At 45.4% G+C, this 18,872-nt stretch overlaps 2 protein-coding genes across 4 annotated transcripts in view; one reads left to right on the forward strand and one right to left on the reverse strand.

The window, feature by feature from the left end:
* Positions 1 to 14,605, forward strand: part of NSF (N-ethylmaleimide sensitive factor, vesicle fusing ATPase) — a 188,707-nt gene extending 174,102 nt beyond the window's left edge. For 2 of the 3 annotated variants that reach the window (XM_048829795.2, XM_048829799.2), the window contains exons 18-21: positions 3,403 to 3,537; positions 4,476 to 4,589; positions 11,749 to 11,804; positions 12,910 to 14,605. In XM_048829795.2, coding sequence (XP_048685752.1) covers positions 3,403 to 3,537; positions 4,476 to 4,589; positions 11,749 to 11,804; positions 12,910 to 12,925 — 321 coding nt within the window. In that variant the 3' untranslated portion in view covers positions 12,926 to 14,605. The remainder of the gene's footprint in view (positions 1 to 3,402; positions 3,538 to 4,475; positions 4,590 to 11,748; positions 11,805 to 12,909) is intronic. The other variant, XM_048829796.2, reaches the window with a different exon arrangement.
* Positions 14,606 to 17,212: 2,607 nt separating this feature from the next.
* The window catches only part of WNT3 (Wnt family member 3), an 89,172-nt gene continuing 87,512 nt past the window's right edge, over positions 17,213 to 18,872 (reverse strand). The window contains exon 4 of the mRNA XM_048829820.2: positions 17,213 to 18,642. Within this exon, the coding sequence (XP_048685777.2) occupies positions 18,163 to 18,642 (480 nt within the window). The 3' untranslated portion in view covers positions 17,213 to 18,162. The remainder of the gene's footprint in view (positions 18,643 to 18,872) is intronic.

Here is an 18,872-nt window from a genome sequence, read left to right on the forward strand (position 1 = left end):
AGATGGGTCATTAGCATTTTCACTGTCACTCAAGTCTTTAGTAGGATTTCCATCCTGTCTTAAAGAGACAGTTAGTTTTCACAAGTACACCAGGAACAACATTTTGCAAAAGTGGGTCCTGGATTGGGGTACCCTCTGTCGCTCCTCTCTGTCCCCAAGAGGTCAGTAGTATGTCTGCTCCCCTCCGGGAAGTCAGTTACACAGTTCCCTCTTAAAATCTGATCCACAGGTTGGGTGCCTGGGAACACAAACGCCGACCCAGCAAATCTGCCCTGGGCACACCTTCCCGTGTAATCAGTGAGGAGACATTCATGTACTCCCCCAAATTCCTTCTCAACTTCCCCCTCTGGTCCCCTCCTAAGACACACACCTCTGTGCTCTCTAGAGTGGGATCTATCCCCTGTTCATCTGTGAAGGGCTCTCAGCTAACAGCCAGAACAGTTCTTTCACTGGCAGGGACCACCCCCTCCCCTCTCTTTGAACTGGGTTTGCCTCCAGCTACAGAATCCATGGAACCCTCACCCACGGCAGTGATCTCTAGGATTTCATCCCCCTCCTCCGGCCTTCCCTCTAGGACACATCTCCCTATGCACCCTAGAGAGAGGTCTGCCCCCTGTTCAACTGCAGCCTGCTGGCAGCTAGCAACCTGGACAGTTTTCTCACTGACAGAAACACACTCCCCTGCCCCTCAGAGGAGACGCTGCCTTTAACCACCAAGCAGCAGGAGCTGGTCTCAACCACACCCACCCCTGGTAGACTGTTTTTCACTACTGCAGAGGAATTAAAGAGAGAGACTCCCATTCCTCCAGCAGTTCCTGGGACTTCGCTCTTTCCTTCTGGGGTTTCAGCACCATATTCCTCCTTGCTGCTGGCAGATCCATTGACAGCCCGAGCTACATCGAAAAAGTCATTCCCCAGTAATAATTGTGATGGGTTATCATGTACTGCAGCCACTGTCCATTCAGCTTCCAAATCCTCAGTTTCCATGTGTACTTTAGCCAAAGGCACAAGGATTTTGTGACCTACTAGCCAAAGCTCTGCCATCTGTCCTGGCACTATGTCTTTCTTCTTAACAATGTTTCCCCTGACCACAGAAATGTCTGCACCTGTATCCCTCCACCCAAGGAGTTCCTTCCCATTAATTCTGACAGCCTTTATGTGCTTCCTGCCTGGCTGTGCAGAGGCTATGTTTATAAATCCTGTATAAGTGGCAATTGCCTGAGGTGCCTCTGTGCTCTGCGTAGCAGCATTCCCATGAGTTGCTTGTGGTCTGTTCCCACTCAGCACAGGGCATTTATTCCTCAGGTGCTCAGTGGAATTACAGTGATAGCGCCTTCTGGGCTCTTCTGTTTTTACAGGAGATTTGGGATGAGGACTAGAGGAATGGACTTGGGGAGGTGAGCACCCAGCCTCCCATCCACCCTCCTTCCCAGGGGTAAAACGGGAACCATTCTTCCCACCAAACAAACCCCTCTACCTGTGATTTATTTCGAATAGATGCTTAGGTTTGTTCAAATTCATCAAAAGTTTTCGCTTTTTTATCCCATAAACACAGTTTTACATCATCATTACAAAAACTTAGGAAATGTTCCTGAGCAACAAGATCACACATTTCTTCAAAGCTTGTAACACCGTTTCCTCTGACCCACGTATCCCTGTGCAGTTGAGGGGCCCAAGACACTCAAGCACGAGGTGCTGAAGAGGCTGGTTCTGGCCTGGTGGAGCGCAGACCTCTGGCCAGGACTGTGAGGAGGAGGAGGATGGAACCACTTAGCAGCAGCAGGATGGCCTCCGCAGGCTGGGGCTGATCTGCCTCCTCGCGGGCCTGGCTGGGGCTCTCTGCTCTGCCCTGTGAGGACTGCAGCCTTCTCACCTTGTGCCTGCAGGGATCCAGGGTCTTTCACCCTAAATAGATTGAGCTCCATGAGTCTAACTCTATAAGGCAGGTTTCTGATCCTGTAATTGTTCTCGTGGCTGTTTTCTGAACTCTCTCCAATTTATCAACATCCTCCTTGAATTGAGGGCACCAGAACTGGGCACCATATTCCAGTGCCAAATAGAGAGGTAAAATAACCTTTCTTTTCCTACTTGACATTCCGCTGTTTATGTATCCCAGCCCAAGTCTGAGTGTTGACACAGCCATTTTTAGCCTCACAGCCTGAACCCTGCGACCCTGAGTCAGTTGACCTGGGCCAGCTGCGGTCATGCTGTGGGTCTTTTAGCCCTGTGTAGATGTAACTGGGAACTCCATGTTCAGCTGATTATCCACCACAACCCCCAAATCTTTTTCCTACTCACTGTGTGCACCCAGACATGTGAACTTGGGAGCTGCGTTAGTGAGAATTCATAAATATGGGACAGAAGCCTCCCCTGTGCGTTAACTGCACCTGCTGTTACTAGCATTCAGACCTATTCACTTTATTCAGGAGTCCGGCATGCTGTGTGTCCTGGGGGCAGGGAGGGTGCCGTCATCACAGTGTTGTCTGACACAGCAAAAAGAACTATGTATGGTAGAGTGAGGAGATGCCCCGGGTGTGCCAGACTGACTCCTTCCTCTCTGCTACTCAGATCATTTTCATCAGAATTTAAACTTTTGTGTTGACTTAAAAAAATAAGGACAGGTTTCAGAGTAACAGCCGTGTTAGTCTGTATGTGCAAAAAGAAAAGGAGTACTTGTGGCACCTTAGAGACTAGTCTCTAAGGTGCCACAAGTACTCCTTTTCTTTTTAAAAAAATAATAATCAGGTTTCTGTCTTTCCTGGTTGTGGAAAATGCTACTTCAGAACATAATCCAACGAAGTACTGTCGTCTTGTCCTTGTCTCCAGCAACAGTAGCCGGGGGTGTGGGGGAGGGTGGAGCTCTGCCAGTTTCTGGCCTTTTTACATTGACCCAGTGGTAAAAATGCTGAAAGGGGCTTGAACTTTTTGTACTAGGTTTCACAACAGTCATCACAGCCACAGCATCATCAGCCAGAAACTATAGCTCTCAGAGGTGTAAGTGCCCTAATTCAGCTCAGTGAGTGTTAACTCTGAACCCCTAATGATACCCAGATGTTACAAATGGTCATTTTAGCAGAAAAGTTCCGATATGCAGGCTTTATGGATGGGGCTTAAAAAAACATCTTTATTGGTCTTTTCTGATTCTGATGGGCAGGAAGGATTCTGATTTCCTTAGCCTTATTCTTCGATATTGTCTTGTTAAAGATTTGTGCTGGTGACTTCCACTATTTTCAATCTGATATCTCTCATTTTTCAATCTGTTAGAGATATGTTGTAGGGGCTTTAAGCAGCATTTCTCACCATTTGCCTCATTTCTTTTCCCTGCACTTGACCTAATCTCCCCAAGGGTGACGCCTGTGCTTTCCTTTTTTTCTTGACATTTATTCCTTCTTATATGGGCAGGGTCGCAAGCTTTTAATCATTGGAACCACCAGCCGTAAAGATGTCCTGCAGGAAATGGAAATGCTAGATGCTTTCAGCACCACCATTCATGTACCCAGTATTGCAACAGGAGAGCAGCTGATGGAGGCCTTGGAGGTAAGGAGACCCCCTGAACGTCAAGACGGCTGAGAGACCACCTGAGTGACTGTTAGTGTGAATAATGTCCCATGCAATAGAGCACTTGATGAATGGAATCAAAAGGTGTCCGTGGGGAGTGCGATAGGGCTCCATTTTGAAATAGTGACCTGCTTTACTCTATTGGCCCAACACCAGCTATCCGGTGTAACTGAATGTCATGTTCCCAAAGCAAGGAAAGCAGGAGGCAGACACAGGGAGAGGAAAAACACAGAGAGGGTGTGACTTCTTTTTTCTGCTGGCTGGAAACGGTTCTGAGGGCATAGAAGAGAGAGAGCAGAGTTGTCCTCAAAACTCTTTAAATTTGAATTCATGAGGCCCAATCCTGTGAGGCACTGAATTCCCATTGAGTTGACTGATGGGGGCTAAGAAAGCTCAGCACGTCAGGAGATGCTTGGCCTCCCACGGGTCAAGCCCATGGCTGGCTTCTGCTCCAAGCAGCAGTGTGGAGTTTGTAGCAGGTGATGTAAATGCTTATCAGACTTGTAGTACAGCCTTCAAAGTGGCACTCCACAAGGGTAACTAAAATACTGTTGGTATTTTCATTATTATCATCCTCACAAAGGGTAGTTCACGTCTGGTAATTTTTACAACAGTTTTGCAAGGTTGCTCTAGCACACATCACTGTGTTCCTCATAGACTCTGTCATTTGGGGAAGACTAGCCTAGGATAGAAGATTCAGAAAGTAAATCGATGGAAGGTTGGCTCTGTATGATATTGTTGATAACAGCTATGCCATAAAAGTATCCTGGTCTGACTGTTCCTACAGTATCTCCAGGCAGTTACTCTTAATTGTTTCCAAGACTAAGCTAAGGACTGTTTTCTAATTCTGCACTCACCAGTGTGGCTGGCACAGTTGTCCTTCTAATGTTGCTGGCTGTCTCCTGGTTTCCTTCCAGCTTCTTGGTAACTTCAAAGATAACGAGCGCAGCACCATTGCACATCATGTCAAAGGGAAGAAAGTGTGGATCGGAATCAAGAAGCTCCTGATGTTGATCGAGATGTCATTGCAAGTAAGAGGCTTTTTGCTTCAGGGATGTACGAGAGACTAGAACATCGTTGAAAGCACCTTTTGGCCCACAGACCCTTGCCTCTGTTAAATTGGGAGCCCTGTATTGCGTCTGCTGTGGCTTGAACTTGTTACATTTCCAAAAAGGCAACAGTATTACTTGCCGATTTCCCTACAGCAGTTTTCAGCTCCAGTCAGTAGAGAGAGCACCATGTCTCAGTCCATTGAGAGATCTGTAAAAAATAGAGTGCCCATGAGTTGTATGAAGTTAGTCTTCAGAGAAGCATGTCTGCAGACCAGGGGATCTGGGCTGACTTACCTTTCATGAATTGCCTTCTCAAGCACAAGTGCTAAGTTAAGATTGCAGATAGTGATAATTGAGGATTTTGTTATGAAAAAGTTTCCTGTGCAGGTGTAGTGGCTCTTTCCCTGAAAGAAGATAAATCTGTCAAGCTGTTCAGCTGCTCTCTTCATTTTCCACTGTCAGCACTTTAAAGAAAAGAATTGCCTAGGGTAGAAATACGTAGCTCTTAGCCCCTCACCATTGCATCTCCTGTGCCTGCAAGCTAGCCATCAGGCACATGCTCTACTGTGTATGTGAGCTAAAAAAGTGTGTGTGTAGCATTTGGGCCTAATCCTCAGTGGCTGACATTTCAAAGCCCTTCTACATTTGAACCCTTCCCTCCCATTCTCCCCTTTTTTTCATCAAATGGATTTGGTGCAGCTGAATGTACTGTCTTTAGATCTTCCTATGAGATGATGAGCATAAGTGAAGAAGCATATAGTTTAGCAGCATATGAGTCATGTATCCCCCGCTGTTCACTATTCACAATTCTGTTAAAACTTGCACAGCACTGAGGATCTGCTCTAACTAGATGTCACCTGAGGGAATAAAGTCATTTATCTAGATTACTTTTTCCTCTCTTTCCCTTGACTTTTAATTCCATACCTACAGGCAAGTCAGTAAGTCACTGCTCACATGCATTAAATGTGTTTAATGGGCTCAGGCCTGCAAGGGTACAGTTACAGCCCATTTTACTTAAAATCTTGACAATAGATGCCTCTCTAACCACCTTCTGAGACAGGGAAATGACTTTGGTTAGATTGTGACCTTGAACATTGATGCTTTTAAAACTCCAGGATTAAAAATGTGCAGAGTAAGGGCAGTTCTGAGATGGGGGAGTGGGAATCAAATTGCACCAGCTTTTCCCCACTGCTACATACCAACGTGGTGAGCGGTGTCACGAGGGGGTAGGGTGTTTTCCCCCTTGGTAAACAGGCTGCTGTTCTGGAATGTTTCAGAAGAATGTTGTTGCTTACAATCCAAGTGCATGTTCAAGCATTTAAAGTGATTTTGTTTAAGAAGGTGGTCATTTTCTATATGATCTGAATCCCTGACAGACCAACCTGAGGGAAAGTAGGCAGCATTTTAACTTTGGTTCAAATCATTTTGAATACATTAAATAGGTGGATAAATGAGAGCAAATTGGAGCTTATATAGATGTTGGGTGTGCACTTGCTTGGTAGCAATGTGATCCATGGCCATTAATTAATTAAAGTAATTTGAATTCTGCCTAGCTCCTTTATATTCAGTCTCCCACACACTTGATGTCTCTGAATTGCAAAAAGTCATCGCTTTTCACGCAAGTCTCAGATGCACTTTGTTGCCATAGATACAGGAAAAAATTCACATGTTCACAACTGATAAGAGAAAGTTCATTATGCTGCTCTGGCCTAACTTCCTACATGGCCAAAGTCATGGAATTTCACTAAGTGAAGTGACGCCTCAAGGCCAGACCTTCTGGGCGAGCTTGAATGTGTCTTTTAGACAGACATCTAATCCTGAATTAAAGACTCCAAGTGATGGTGAATCCACCACATGCCTAGGTATTTTGTTCTCACGGTTAATTACCCTCACTGTTAAAAATGTACACCTTATTTCTAGTCTGAATTTGTCCAGCTTCAGTTTCCAGTCACTGGATCTAGTTATGCCTGTGTCTGCTAGAACCCTATGACTGGAAATCTTCTCCCCATTCAGGTACCTCTTAACCTTCTCGTGGATAAACCAAATAGATTGAACTGCTTCAGTCTCTTCCTGTAAGCCAAGTTTTTAAAATCTTGAGTCGTACTTCTCGTGCTTTTCTGACCCCTTTCCAATTTGTCCGCATTCTTTCTGAAGCGTGGACGTTAGAATTGGACACAGTATAGAGTTGTGGTCTCACCAGTGCTGTGTATACAGTGTTGGTATCACTCCCCCCTCTTGCTTCATATGCCACTGCTTATACATCCAAGGATTGTTTGCTTTCTCAGCCACTGTGTTGTACCGTGAGCTCATGTCCAGGTGGTTATCCTTTGATCCTTAAGTTCTTTTCTTTTCTGAGTTGCTGCTTTCACAAACACTCCTTTGTCCTGTACATGTAACCTACATTCTTGCTTCCTAGATATGTGGCCTTATAGTTGGGTTGGATCAAAATGCATTTTGTTCAAGTGAGCCCTGCTTACTAAACGATCCACATTGCTCTGTATAAGTGACCTGTCTGTATGATTTTTATCACTCCACCAGTTTGAGTCATATGCAAACTTTATCAGTAATGATATATTTTTTCCAGATCATTGATAAAGGCATTAAATGGTATTGGACCACGAATACAGTGCTGTGGGACCCCATTAGAAATACTCTCATTGCTGACCATTTACAATTAGTTTTTTAGATCTACAAGTTTTTAATCAATTTAATATATACTGCATTGATCTTGCATATTACTATTTCTTAATCAAAATGTTGTGCACGACTAAGTCAAGTACCTTACAGATGTCATATATCAGTTATCTTTGTCTACAACCCTTGTAATCTCATCAAAATACGATATCAAGTTTGTTTTACAAGACATGTTTTCTGTAAAACCATGTTGATTGGCATTAATTATGCTTCCATTATTTAATTTTTTAACTCTGCAGGATCAATGTCAGGCTAACCAACCCATAGTTATCCAGATCATCCTATTTACCCTTTAAATAATGACACAACAGTAGTTGGTTTTCTTTTTCTAGTCCTCTGGAATATCCTCAACATTCCAAGATTTGTTAAAAATCAACATTGGTGGCTCTGAGCAACGGAGCCAATTCTTTTAAAATTCTTGGGTGCAACCCTTCCCGCAGATTTAAAAATAGTCAAGTGTGGTAGTTGCTGTTTAATATTCTACCTAGTTACTGTTCTCATAGAAAATATTTTGTTATCACTGTGAGATATGAATATATCATCCAGCTCCTTTCCAAATGTGGAACAGAAATAGTGATTGAACATGTCTGACTTTTCTTCATTGTTTACAGTTTTACCATCCTTGTCTAGTATCAGACTTATCCCATTGCTAGGATTTATTTTGTTCCTGATATATTTTTACAAAATCCCTCTTATTGTCCCCAGTCCTAGTGGTCAGGTTTTTTACTCATACCTTTAGCTTCCTTGATCAGTAGTCTGCATTTCATTACTGCTAATTTATAGTCATTGTCATCAACTTCCCTCTCTTTCCATTTGTTGCATTTTGTTTTTTTCATAAACCTGGAATCAATAGAAGATTTTCTTTAACTATAGGAACATAAAACATACAATAAAGGAACTTTTTGCTATAGTTTCCCTTATGGCACTCCTGTGCTCGTCAGATTGAATATTATCCTCTATCTATCCAGGTATCGGTCAAGAGGCCAGTGAGCATATTGCAGCTAGCCCTCCTTTTGTGTTTATTTTGCTAAGCATAGGTCTGAGTGCTCCCTTCAAATAGAATATTTGATCCCTAGTTCCAAAATTACAGCATTTGTAAACTTTGGACTGTCCATGTGGAGTATTTCTAGTACTAGCCCACCATACTTCACCAATCTCCCTGAAGACTACAGAATAAACATCTGAATATGGAGCTTATATTCAAACTGTGTGAGATGCAATAAAATGTAAATAAAATATTAGGAAACTGCAATCTCTGATTTCCAAATGGTTATAACTCAAACTCCTCCTACTTGGGTGGAACGTAAGAAACAAAGCCTCTCCCCTGTCTTCGTAATAAATCAGAAGTCTAGCCTTCATTTCTCAGTCCCAAGCTGTGTTCAGTCTTCATGTCTGAGACTGCTGAGTGTCTTAGTTTTGTTCATTTTCCGGTTATGATCGCCTGGAGAGTGCATTTCCTTTTTCTTATGGGACTTCTTTCATAGAACCATAGGCTTAGAAGGGACTGCAAAGGTCGTCTAGTCTAACCCCCTGCCAAGATGCAGGATTTGTTGTGTCTAAACCATCCAAGACAGATGGCTATTCAGCCTCCTTTCGAAAACCTCCAGTGAAGGAGCTTCCACGACTTCTCCAGGCAATTTGTTCTATTATCCTACTGTTCTTACAGGGAGGACGTTTTTCCTGAGATTTAATCTAAATCTGCCGTTCTGGAGTTTGACCCCATTGCCTCTTGTCCTGCCTCTGTGGCAAGAGGGAGCAACTTTTCTCCATCTTTTTTAGGGCAGCCTTTCAATACTTTGAAGACCACAATCGTGACCCCCCTAAATCTCCTCTTTTCCAAAGCAAACATACCCCATTCCTTCAGCCTTTGCTCGTATGGCTGCATTCCATCCCTCTGATCATCTTTGTCACTCACCTCTGGATCCTTTCCGGTTTCTCTACATCCTTTTTTATACATTTTTGACCAAAGTGGAACACAGTACTCAGCTGAGGCCTAACCAGCGCTGAGTAGATCGGTACTATCACCTCCTGTGACTTGCATGCTATGCCTCTGTTAATGCAGCCCAAAATTGTATTTGCTTTTTTTGCAACAGTTTTAATTGTTGACTCAGGTCGAGGCTGTGATCCACCACAACTCCCAAATCCTTTTCAGCTGTGCTGCTGCCAAGCCACTTATCCCCCAGTCTGCATTTGTGCGTTTGGTTTTTCTTCCCTAAGTATAGTACCTTACATATGTCTTTGTTGAATTTCATTTTGTTGTCTGGTTTCAGAGTGGTAGCCGTGTTAGTCTGTATCAGCAAAAAGAACGAGGAGTACTTGTCGCACCTTAGAGACTAACAAATTTATTTGCGCATAAGCTTTCGTGGGCTAAAACCCACTTCATCAGATGCATGCAGTGGAAAATACAGTAGGAAGATATATATACACAGAGAACATGAAAAAATGGGTATTGCCATATCAACTATAACGAGATTAATCAATTAAGGTGAGCTATTATCAGCAGGAGAAAAAAAACTTTTGTAGTGATAATCAGAATGGCCCATTTCAAACAGTTGAGAAGAAGGTGTGAGTAACAGTAGGGGAAAAATTAGCATGGGGAAATAGTTTTTACTTTGTGTAATGGCCCATCCACTCCTAGTCTTTACTCAAGCCTAATTTAATGGTGTCCAGTTTGCACATTAATTAATTTCTGCAGTTTCTCATTGGAGTCTGTTTTTGAAGTTTTTTTGTTGGAGTATTGCAACTTTTAGGTCTCTAATTGAGTATCCAGGGAGGTTGATGTGTTCTCAGATTGGTTTTTGAATGTTATAATTCTTGACATCTGTTTTGTGTCCATTTATTCTTTTTCATAGAGAATGTCGGTTTGGCCAATGTACATGGCAGAGGGGCATTGCTGGCACATGATGGCATATATCACATTGGTAGATGTGCAGGTGAACGAGCCTCTTATGGTGTGGCTGATGTGATTAGGTCCTATGATGGTGTCCCTTGAATAGATATGAGGACAGAGTTGGCAACGGGTTTTGTTGCAAGGATAGATTCCTGGGTTAGTGTTTTTGTTGTGTGGTGTGTGGTTGCTGGTGAGTATTTGCTTCAGGTTGGGGGGCTGTCTGTAAGCGAGGACTGGTCTGTCTCCCAAGATCTGTGAGAGTGAGGGATCATCCTTCAGGATAGGTTGTAGATCCTTGATGATGCGCTGGAGATGTTTTAGTTGGGGCCTGAAGGTGATGGCTAGTGGCGTTCTGTTACTTTCTCTGTTGGGCCTGTCCTGGAGTAGATGATTCCTGTGTATTCTTCTGGCTCTCTCAGTCTGTTTTTTCACTTCAGCAGTTGGGTGTTGTAGTTGTAAGAATGCTTGATAGAGATCTTGTAGGTGTTTGTCTCTGTCTGAGGGATAGAAGCAAATGTAGTTGTATCTTAGAGCTTGGCTGTAGACAATGGATCGTGTGGTGTGGTCTGAAGGAAAGCTGTAGGCATGTAGGTAAGTATCGTGGTCAGTAGGTTTCCGGTATAGGGTGGTGGTTATGTGACCATTGCTTATTAGTACTGTAGTGTCCAGGAAGTGGATGTCTTGTGTGGACTAGTCCAGGCTGAGGTTGATAGTGGGATGGAAATTGTTGAAATCATGGTGGAATTCCTCAAGGGCTTCTTTTCCATGGGTCCAGATGATGAAGATGTCATCAATGTAGTGCAAGTAGAGTAGGGGCGTTAGGGGACAAGAGCTGAAGAAGGGTTGTTCTAAGTCAGCCATAAAAATGTTGGCATACTGTGGGGCCATGCGGATACCCATAGCAGTGCCGCTGACTTGAAGGTATACATTGTCCCCAAATGTGAAATAGTTGTGGGTGAGGACAAAGTTCAGCCACCAGGTTTGCCGTGACATTATCGGGGATACTGTTCCTGGTGGCTTGTAATCCATCTTTGTATGTGTGTTGTCTGTAGCCCAGTTCTCCAATTTATCAGGATCCCTTTGAATTTTAGCTCTCTCCTCCAAAGTGTCTGTAGTGCACCCCCGCCCCAGCTTTGTGTCATCTACAACTTTGATCAGTGTGGTCTCTATTTCAACATCCAGGTCATTAATAAAGATATTAACCAACAACGGACCCAGAACAGAATCCTGTGGAACCCTACTTGAGACCTCCCTCCAATCTGACATCATTCCATTAATAGTTACTCTTCATTTGCAGTTGTTTAACCAATTATGTATCCACTTAATGGCAGTTCTACTGAGCCCACATTTCTCCAGTTTATTTATGAGACTATCATGTGGGACTGTGTCAAAAGCCTGCTGAAGTCCGGGTATATTATATCCACCACATTCCTTCTATTCACCAAATCGGTTATCCTGTCAAAGAAGGAAATCAAGCTGGTTTGGCATGACTTGTTCTTGGTAAATCCATTCTAGCTGCTAGTGATCACTCCTTCATCTTTGTTTTGTGTCTAGATGGATCCTGATTATCGTGTGAGAAAGTTCCTGGCACTCCTAAGAGAAGAAGGGGTGTAAGTACTAGTAATATTTTAAAGGCTGATCCAGGACCCAACTCTGCTCTCTGATGCATGGGTGCTACTCCCCCTGACATCCTACAGTCAGGCCCCCACTGGCAGCATCATTTCACAGACGCCTGCTCTCCAGTGCATGCACTGGAATCTCTGGGGCAGTGTTCCCTCGTTTTTTATGCCCATGTGCGGAATGAATTTTGTTATGTGCACCAATATGGAGGTTGATGTGTGGTGGGGCCGAGGGGTTCAGAGTGTGGGAGGGGGCTCAGGGCTGGGGCAGAGGGTTGGAGTGTGGGGGGGGTGAGGGGTCTGGCTGGGGGTGCGGTCTCTGGGATGGGACTAGGGACGAGGGGATTGGGGTGCAGTGGCAGGTGGCTCAGAGCTAGGGCAGGGGGTTGGGGTGTGCGGGGATGAGGGCTCTGGCTGGGGGTGCAAGTTTTGGGGTGGGACTGGGGATGAGGGGTTTGGGGTGTGGGAGGGGACTCAGGGCTGGGGCAGAGGGTTGTGGGGTGGTTGTGGGCTCTGGGCTGGGGCCAGGGATGAGGGGTTTGGGGTGAAAGCTGCCCCAGGGCTATGGTGAGAGGACTTTGCCCAGTCCTCTCTCACCGCAGCAGCTTGGGGCCAGGTGAGAGGTGCCTTTCCCCGGCTGTGGCAGCTTGGGCAGGGCTGGGCTGGGCCGGGCCGGGCCGGGCCGGGCCGGTGGGTGGGGGGATACCCTCCCTGGCAGCTCGGGCAGGGCTGGACTGGGCTGGGGGGATACCCTCCCTGGCAGCTCGGGCAGGGCTGGACTGGGCTGGGGGGATACCCTCCCCGGCAGCTCGGGCAGGGCTGGACTGGGCCGGGGGGATACCCTCCCCGGCAGCTCGGGCAGGGCTGGACTGGGCCGGGGGGATACCCTCCCCGGCAGCTCGGGCAGGGCTGGACTGGGCTGAGGGAGGGGCTGCTCTCCCCACCTGCGCAGCCCTTGAGACCCTGCTGCGCAGCTGACAGGGAACGTCGGGTGGGAGGTAGCAGGTTGCAGATGTGTCTTCTGTGTGCATGCTGTGTATGGGTCTCGGTGTCTTCAGAGAGACATGCTTTGTGGCGGTTGTGGTCTGTTTTTCAGTAGTGTGCTCGACTGAGTGGAGATGGACTGTGTGCGGAGCTCAGTGGCTGGAGAAGTGACCAAGCTGGAGAATACACTGGGATCTGTGTTCTTCTGTTCAACATACTGGACAAAGTGAAATGTTCATCTACCTTCAACATCCCACTTGGAATTTGCATGTTTAGCGAAATAAAATATCCCTTCTTTGCTCTTAAATATTCTGGTGTCTTGTGGAATGGTCAGTCTCCTTTAGAAAACCTTGCACGCTGAAGTACATTCTCACTGTTTTATCATGGAGGAAGTGTCCAATGAATTATGAAGCTAACACTTATGTCCAGCGTTAAATTAATACCACAACATGGCACCTTTTCTGTACAAAAGTTCTACTTCTAACCTACAATGGTGTAGTCTGCAGCTGTATTGCAGTGTGTTTGTGATATCATTGTGATGGTGAATGCTCTCCTGTACAGTTGTCTGTTGTCATGTGACCCAGTGGGATTGGCTGTTGAGCCTGTGATGTCACTTCCCAGTCCTGCCTGATATGGTGACGGATAGCCGGAGCTAGCTTGTCTGTGCAGATTCTAAACACGGGGCAGTGTAGTCATTGCCTCGGACAGCAAAGCGCAGTAATATAGCGGCTACAGCCCACTTTGACATGCACTCGGTTGGCGGCCCAGTGGGGCTAGCAGCAGTAGTGACTGCAGCTGGCAGTGGGCGGCACTGGGCAGAGTTGGGTTCCTTCCCTAGCTAGATACGCGCACAACAATCATTTCTGTAAAGCTTTGAAGAATTTTTTTAATTTTCTCACTTAAGCATCTTGTTTTCATAATGTCAGTTGAGAATCTAAATTTTATTAAAATGTGGGTGGTATTGAAGCCAGAACTGGCATTAACCAGTATAACTAATCCTGCTTTCCTGATGAACTACTGAGGGTTGGAAAAAATGATCTTTCCTCTCATCCTTTGAAAGGTAGGTATCCAAGTTCTTTTTCCTGAGTTCTCCAGGTTCTGCAGGACCCCTTGTGTTGCCAGGGCAAGCTCAGTTTCCATTCTTGCGCTGTGGTAAAGCAGTGTACCAAATTTTGGCTGCAAAGCACCTGCATGATACACTTTTACTGATAACTGAGTGAGAATTCTCTTCCCTCGTCAATGAGCTCAGCCCGTATTTTAACAAAGTGCATGGAGCATGCTGCTATATTTTCCCCACCCGGGACAGGGAGAGGCAAACACAATCGGCCATTTGCAGGAACATAAAGCCCGTGTGGGGTTTACAAGCTGCCTAGGCATGGCAACTCAGACACCCCTAGGGGTTTGGGAGCAACCTCCTTCTCTGCGAATGTCCTTTGGCCCTGTGGTTGAAGGCAAACCATTCTCTGGACCCTGCTGTGTACTTGAACTTGGTCATGTGTTTTAGCCATTTAACTTCCCTCCTTGATTTTTTCTTCTTTTGGTCAGTGCTGCTGTACTGTGATTTTGTGAGTCCCAGTGACCAGTATGCACCCTCCTATATTTGTGTATGATCTTGCAACTTTCATTTGTCCCCTTCTTCCCCCCCAAATCCCAGTGAAAGCAGCACACAATGTATTAATTTATGTCTCAGATTAAATGATGTAAACATTTATTGTGGTTTTTTGTCCAAAGAGATATTGAGAAACATAAATATTATATGGTTTAAATGTAAATCATGGATGCAATAAAAAGAACATACTTGGAATGACTTAGGAGGCTGAATTGTCCTTGGGAGATGGATGTGTTGGTGGCGGGAGCTGATACATATTGAGAACTAGATATATTGGATGCATCCAGGCACAGGCCTCAAACTGCTGTTTCTGGGGTCTTACTTTAAGATACAGCTTTGGAGATCTTTAGAAGCAAAGCTCAGGTTTTTGCAATAGTTCCCATACAGGTTACAGGGCGTGATAAAATGGATTTTATGTGCAAAGAGAAAAACAGATCAAGGCCAAGATTTTCAAAAGTGAATAATCTTTTGATGCCCAGTATTTTGCTGCCCAACTTGAGACACTATGAAGGGTCCTGATCTTCAGAAAGCCTGGGCATGACCCCTCTGAGCATCAGGTCCCTTTAAGGCATCTCAGGTCACACTTTGGAAAATCTTGGCCGAAATCATTAACTCTTTGACTATGGGCTAGCAAGGAAATGTTACCAGATTCAGTTTGATCTTTAAAACCACACTGGGGGTGGGGGGGAGTGTTTAACTACACCCCTGTCTTTCACCGTGTCACCTCCCAAATCCCCCTCTCTGCATAGCCTCTGCAACCTGGCACTTCCATCACATGTTGCCCTAAGTGGTTAGTATCATTGTGTTACAGAGCTAGCCTTGGGTTTCAGGCCCTTAGGGATAGATGCATGTTTTCACGAGAATTTCTCTTTCTATATATTCTCCTTTTATGTAAAATAAATAATGGCCCATGACTTTTGTTATATACATTCCGGCTACTAACTTAATTATTTCCTTGTCATCCTCCTAGTGCTTTCACTTCCAATTGAAGGGCCCACATGAACCACCCAAGGCTGCATTTCCACCGTAGAATATTAAATACTGAACTGTTAAGCAAATGGGTTTTATTCTAGCACTGCTTGTTACAATTTGCAGATGACACACAAATTGCTGAAGTGTAAATGACAACAGGGCAGTCATGCAGAGCGATTTGGATTTCATGGTAAACTGGGCCCATTCGAACAAGATGCACTTTAATACAACCAAATATAAAGTCACACATCTAGAAACAAGGAATGCAGGTGCCGCCTACAGAGTGGGGGACTATCCTGGCATGCAGAGACCTTGAAAAGGCCTGGGGGGGTTTATAGTAGGCAAGCAACTGAACACAAACTCGCAGTGCAATACTGTGACAAAAAGGGTGAACGTGACCCTCCAGATGGATAAACGGGAGTAGGGAGGTAATTTTCTCTCTGTGTAGGACATTGATGAAACCGATAGTGAAACCAAGTTGTGGTGTCCACATTCTATAAAGGTTTTTGAAAACTTGATGGGAGTACAGAAAAGAGGCCAAAAAAAAAATTGGATGGCTGTAGAAGATGCCTTACAGTGAGAGCCTTAGAACTCAACCTGTGTAGTTTATCAAAAAGAAGATGGAGAGGGGCCTAGATCACAGTGTATGAGTACCATCACAGGGAGAAAATACCAGGTACTCTGAAGGGTTCCTTAATGCACTGGAGACAGGCAGAACAAGAATCAATGGCTGGAAGCTGAAGCCAGACATTCAAATTAGAAATTAGGCACGCATTTTTAACAATGAGTATGATTAACATTGGAACAAACCACCAAGTGAAGTGGAAGATTCTCCACTCTTGATGGCTCTAGTCTAAATCAAGACTGGAGGCCTTTCTGGAAAAGACGATTCAACCCACACACGTGTTACTGGGCTCAGTACAGGGATATTTAATGGACTGTGACAAACAAGAGGTCAGACTAGATTAGTGGTTCTCAAACTTTTGTACTGGTGACCCCTTTCACATAGCAAGCCTCTGAGTGTGGCCCCCCTTATAAATTAAAAACACTTTTTAATATATTTAACACCATTATAAATGCTGGAGGCAAAGCGGGGTTTGGGGTGGAGGCTGACAGCTCATGAACCCCCCTCCCCCCAGTAATAACCTCGTGACTTCCTGAGGGGTCCTGACCCCCAGTTTGAGAACTCCTGGACTAGATCATCTAATGAGCCCTTCTGGCCTTAAACTCTGTGATTCTATTTAATCTAATGCCATTGAGTTCTGTGTAGGATTAAGCAACGCTGGACACCATCAGACACTGTCTTAATGTTTGTTCATTGTGATATTTCACTGTAGAAAGCTGCTTGTGATCAGCACTATCACTATATGGCAAGTGGTTAGTTTTTAGTCTCAGTTGTTGGTGTTACTTGAGGTGGTGGCGTCCGAATGCACTCACCTGTCCATCAAGAGCACTGACCATTCCTGTGGGTTTCACTGATCTCACCAGGCTCCATAACAAGTGAACAACATGGGCTCTCGAGTGTATCAGTTTAAGTTCATTTACTTTCTCTTTAATGTCTTAACAGGACAACAACAAAAAGCAAGTTGAAATATATTTATCTCCAAATATATATATATGTATATATTTATATAATATATAATCTTAGTTAACTCAAAGATATATACATTGTGTAATAAATAGTGCTTATAAAAAGAGAATTTTCTGAATATAAAATTTAAAAAATCAACAACCTCTACAACTTTGTACAAACTTTGGATACAGCAGGTTGATGGGAAGGATTTTCCAGTCAGTGCTAGGATACTGGGCTACAGAAAAAATAATTACAAGGCAATAAATGTGCTATTTATTTATTAAATACCTTTTTTTCTTGATTAAAAAAGCAAGGAATTTTGTTTCAAGTCAGGTACTTGACGTATTAGGAACGTCCCTACAAATGGTGGAGTCGGGTAGGGAGCGGCGAGGCTGGGTGTGGTAAGGGAAAGCCCGCCGGTGTTTGCATACACTAGCCGTGGAGACAGGAATGGCACCGGGGCTGTGGTAGTGGCCAGCCGGAGAAGCAGCTGCTAGGGAAATAGCTGGAGAACCCATCAGACCAAACGAGAGCTAGAGACTTGCTGGGGAAGGCGTGGTTGTGATGAAACCATTGCTGGCCATGCTCGGCTCTGAGAGTGGCAGCAGGGTAGGAGTTCCTTAAGGGGGAAAGGAGGAAGTCTACAGTTTACTGTGTTTCACACTGTTAAATCCATTTCTGCTTAAACCCGGTGTTAAAAGTTAAACCAACCCTGCACAGCTGCTGTGCCAATGCACTTCTATCTCGACCTGACACACCCCATGTGTTCCCAGTTGTGAGTCCGTTACACACCTCTTCCAATACACCTCAGTCCTGACCTGTGTCCCCCTCCCTTGCCAGAGCAGATTGCCTGCCATGCTGACGCTGGTCAAACAGAGTGGAACTAGTGAAAAATCAGTAACTATGTGACCTAAAGTGGGTGTGGAATGTCTCTGCCATTGAGCTGCCTTGTTCTCGCCTGGGAGACGTAGATGAGGTGTGGAGAGCCCATGGTGGAGTCTCGTACAGGAGCTAGACTCCAGCTTGCTCAGTTTGGCGGTGGGATTCACGAAGGGAACGCCTGCCTTGATATACATCACGGCACAGCTTATCGGGTACGTTGTGGTCTTGGGCACCATCCTGTGATGCATGAGGCCGCTGTGTGAGGAATGATGCTCCCAGGTTCAAGGAGACACTGGCCCCCTGCTCTGGCCTACCACCCCCTCCGGTTGCTACTTGCAGGTGTGGACGTCGTAGGCGCGGAGGCATTCCTGGCAGCGCACGTAGCAGCACCAGTGGAAGAGGCAGTGGCATTTCTCCTTCCGCTTCTCCGTCCTGGTGTTGTGGCCGCGCCCACAGCACAGCAAGGCGCATCCGTCGATCCCGTGGGAGGTGACGTTGCATGTTCTGTCCCTGGTCCCGAAGGAGCCGGTCTCGGGGTTGGGCTCGCAGAAATTGGGGGAATTCTCATAGTACACCAGGTCTCGCTCGGTTGGGGGCTTGAAGAGGGCATACTTGGCCCTTAGGGTTTCCACCCAGCCCCGGGACTCACGGTGCTTCTCCACCACCATCTCAGAGGCGCTGTCGTACTTGTCCTTCAGGTAGTCACCGATTGCCCGAAAGTCTGGCTGTGCCCACCAGCAGGTCTTCACCTCACAGCTTCCTGAGAGGCCGTGACACTTACACTTCAGGTGCATGTGATCCAGAATTGTCTGTCCAGAAGACAATAAGTAGACAGTAAGCCTGGAAGCTCAAGGCCCACCTGCTTGGTTTCAGATTGCTCTTTTGAGGTTGCATGGATTTAGCCCAACTCTCATCTGAGCCTGGACTGAAACCTGCACACGTCTGATTCATAGATACTAAGGTCAGAAGGGACCATTGTGATCATCTAGTCTGACCTCCTGCACAACGCAGGCCACAGAATTTCACCCACCACTCCTGC

This window comes from Caretta caretta, chromosome 27 (genome assembly GCF_965140235.1).
Source record: "Caretta caretta isolate rCarCar2 chromosome 27, rCarCar1.hap1, whole genome shotgun sequence".
NCBI lineage: Eukaryota > Metazoa > Chordata > Testudines > Cheloniidae > Caretta > Caretta caretta.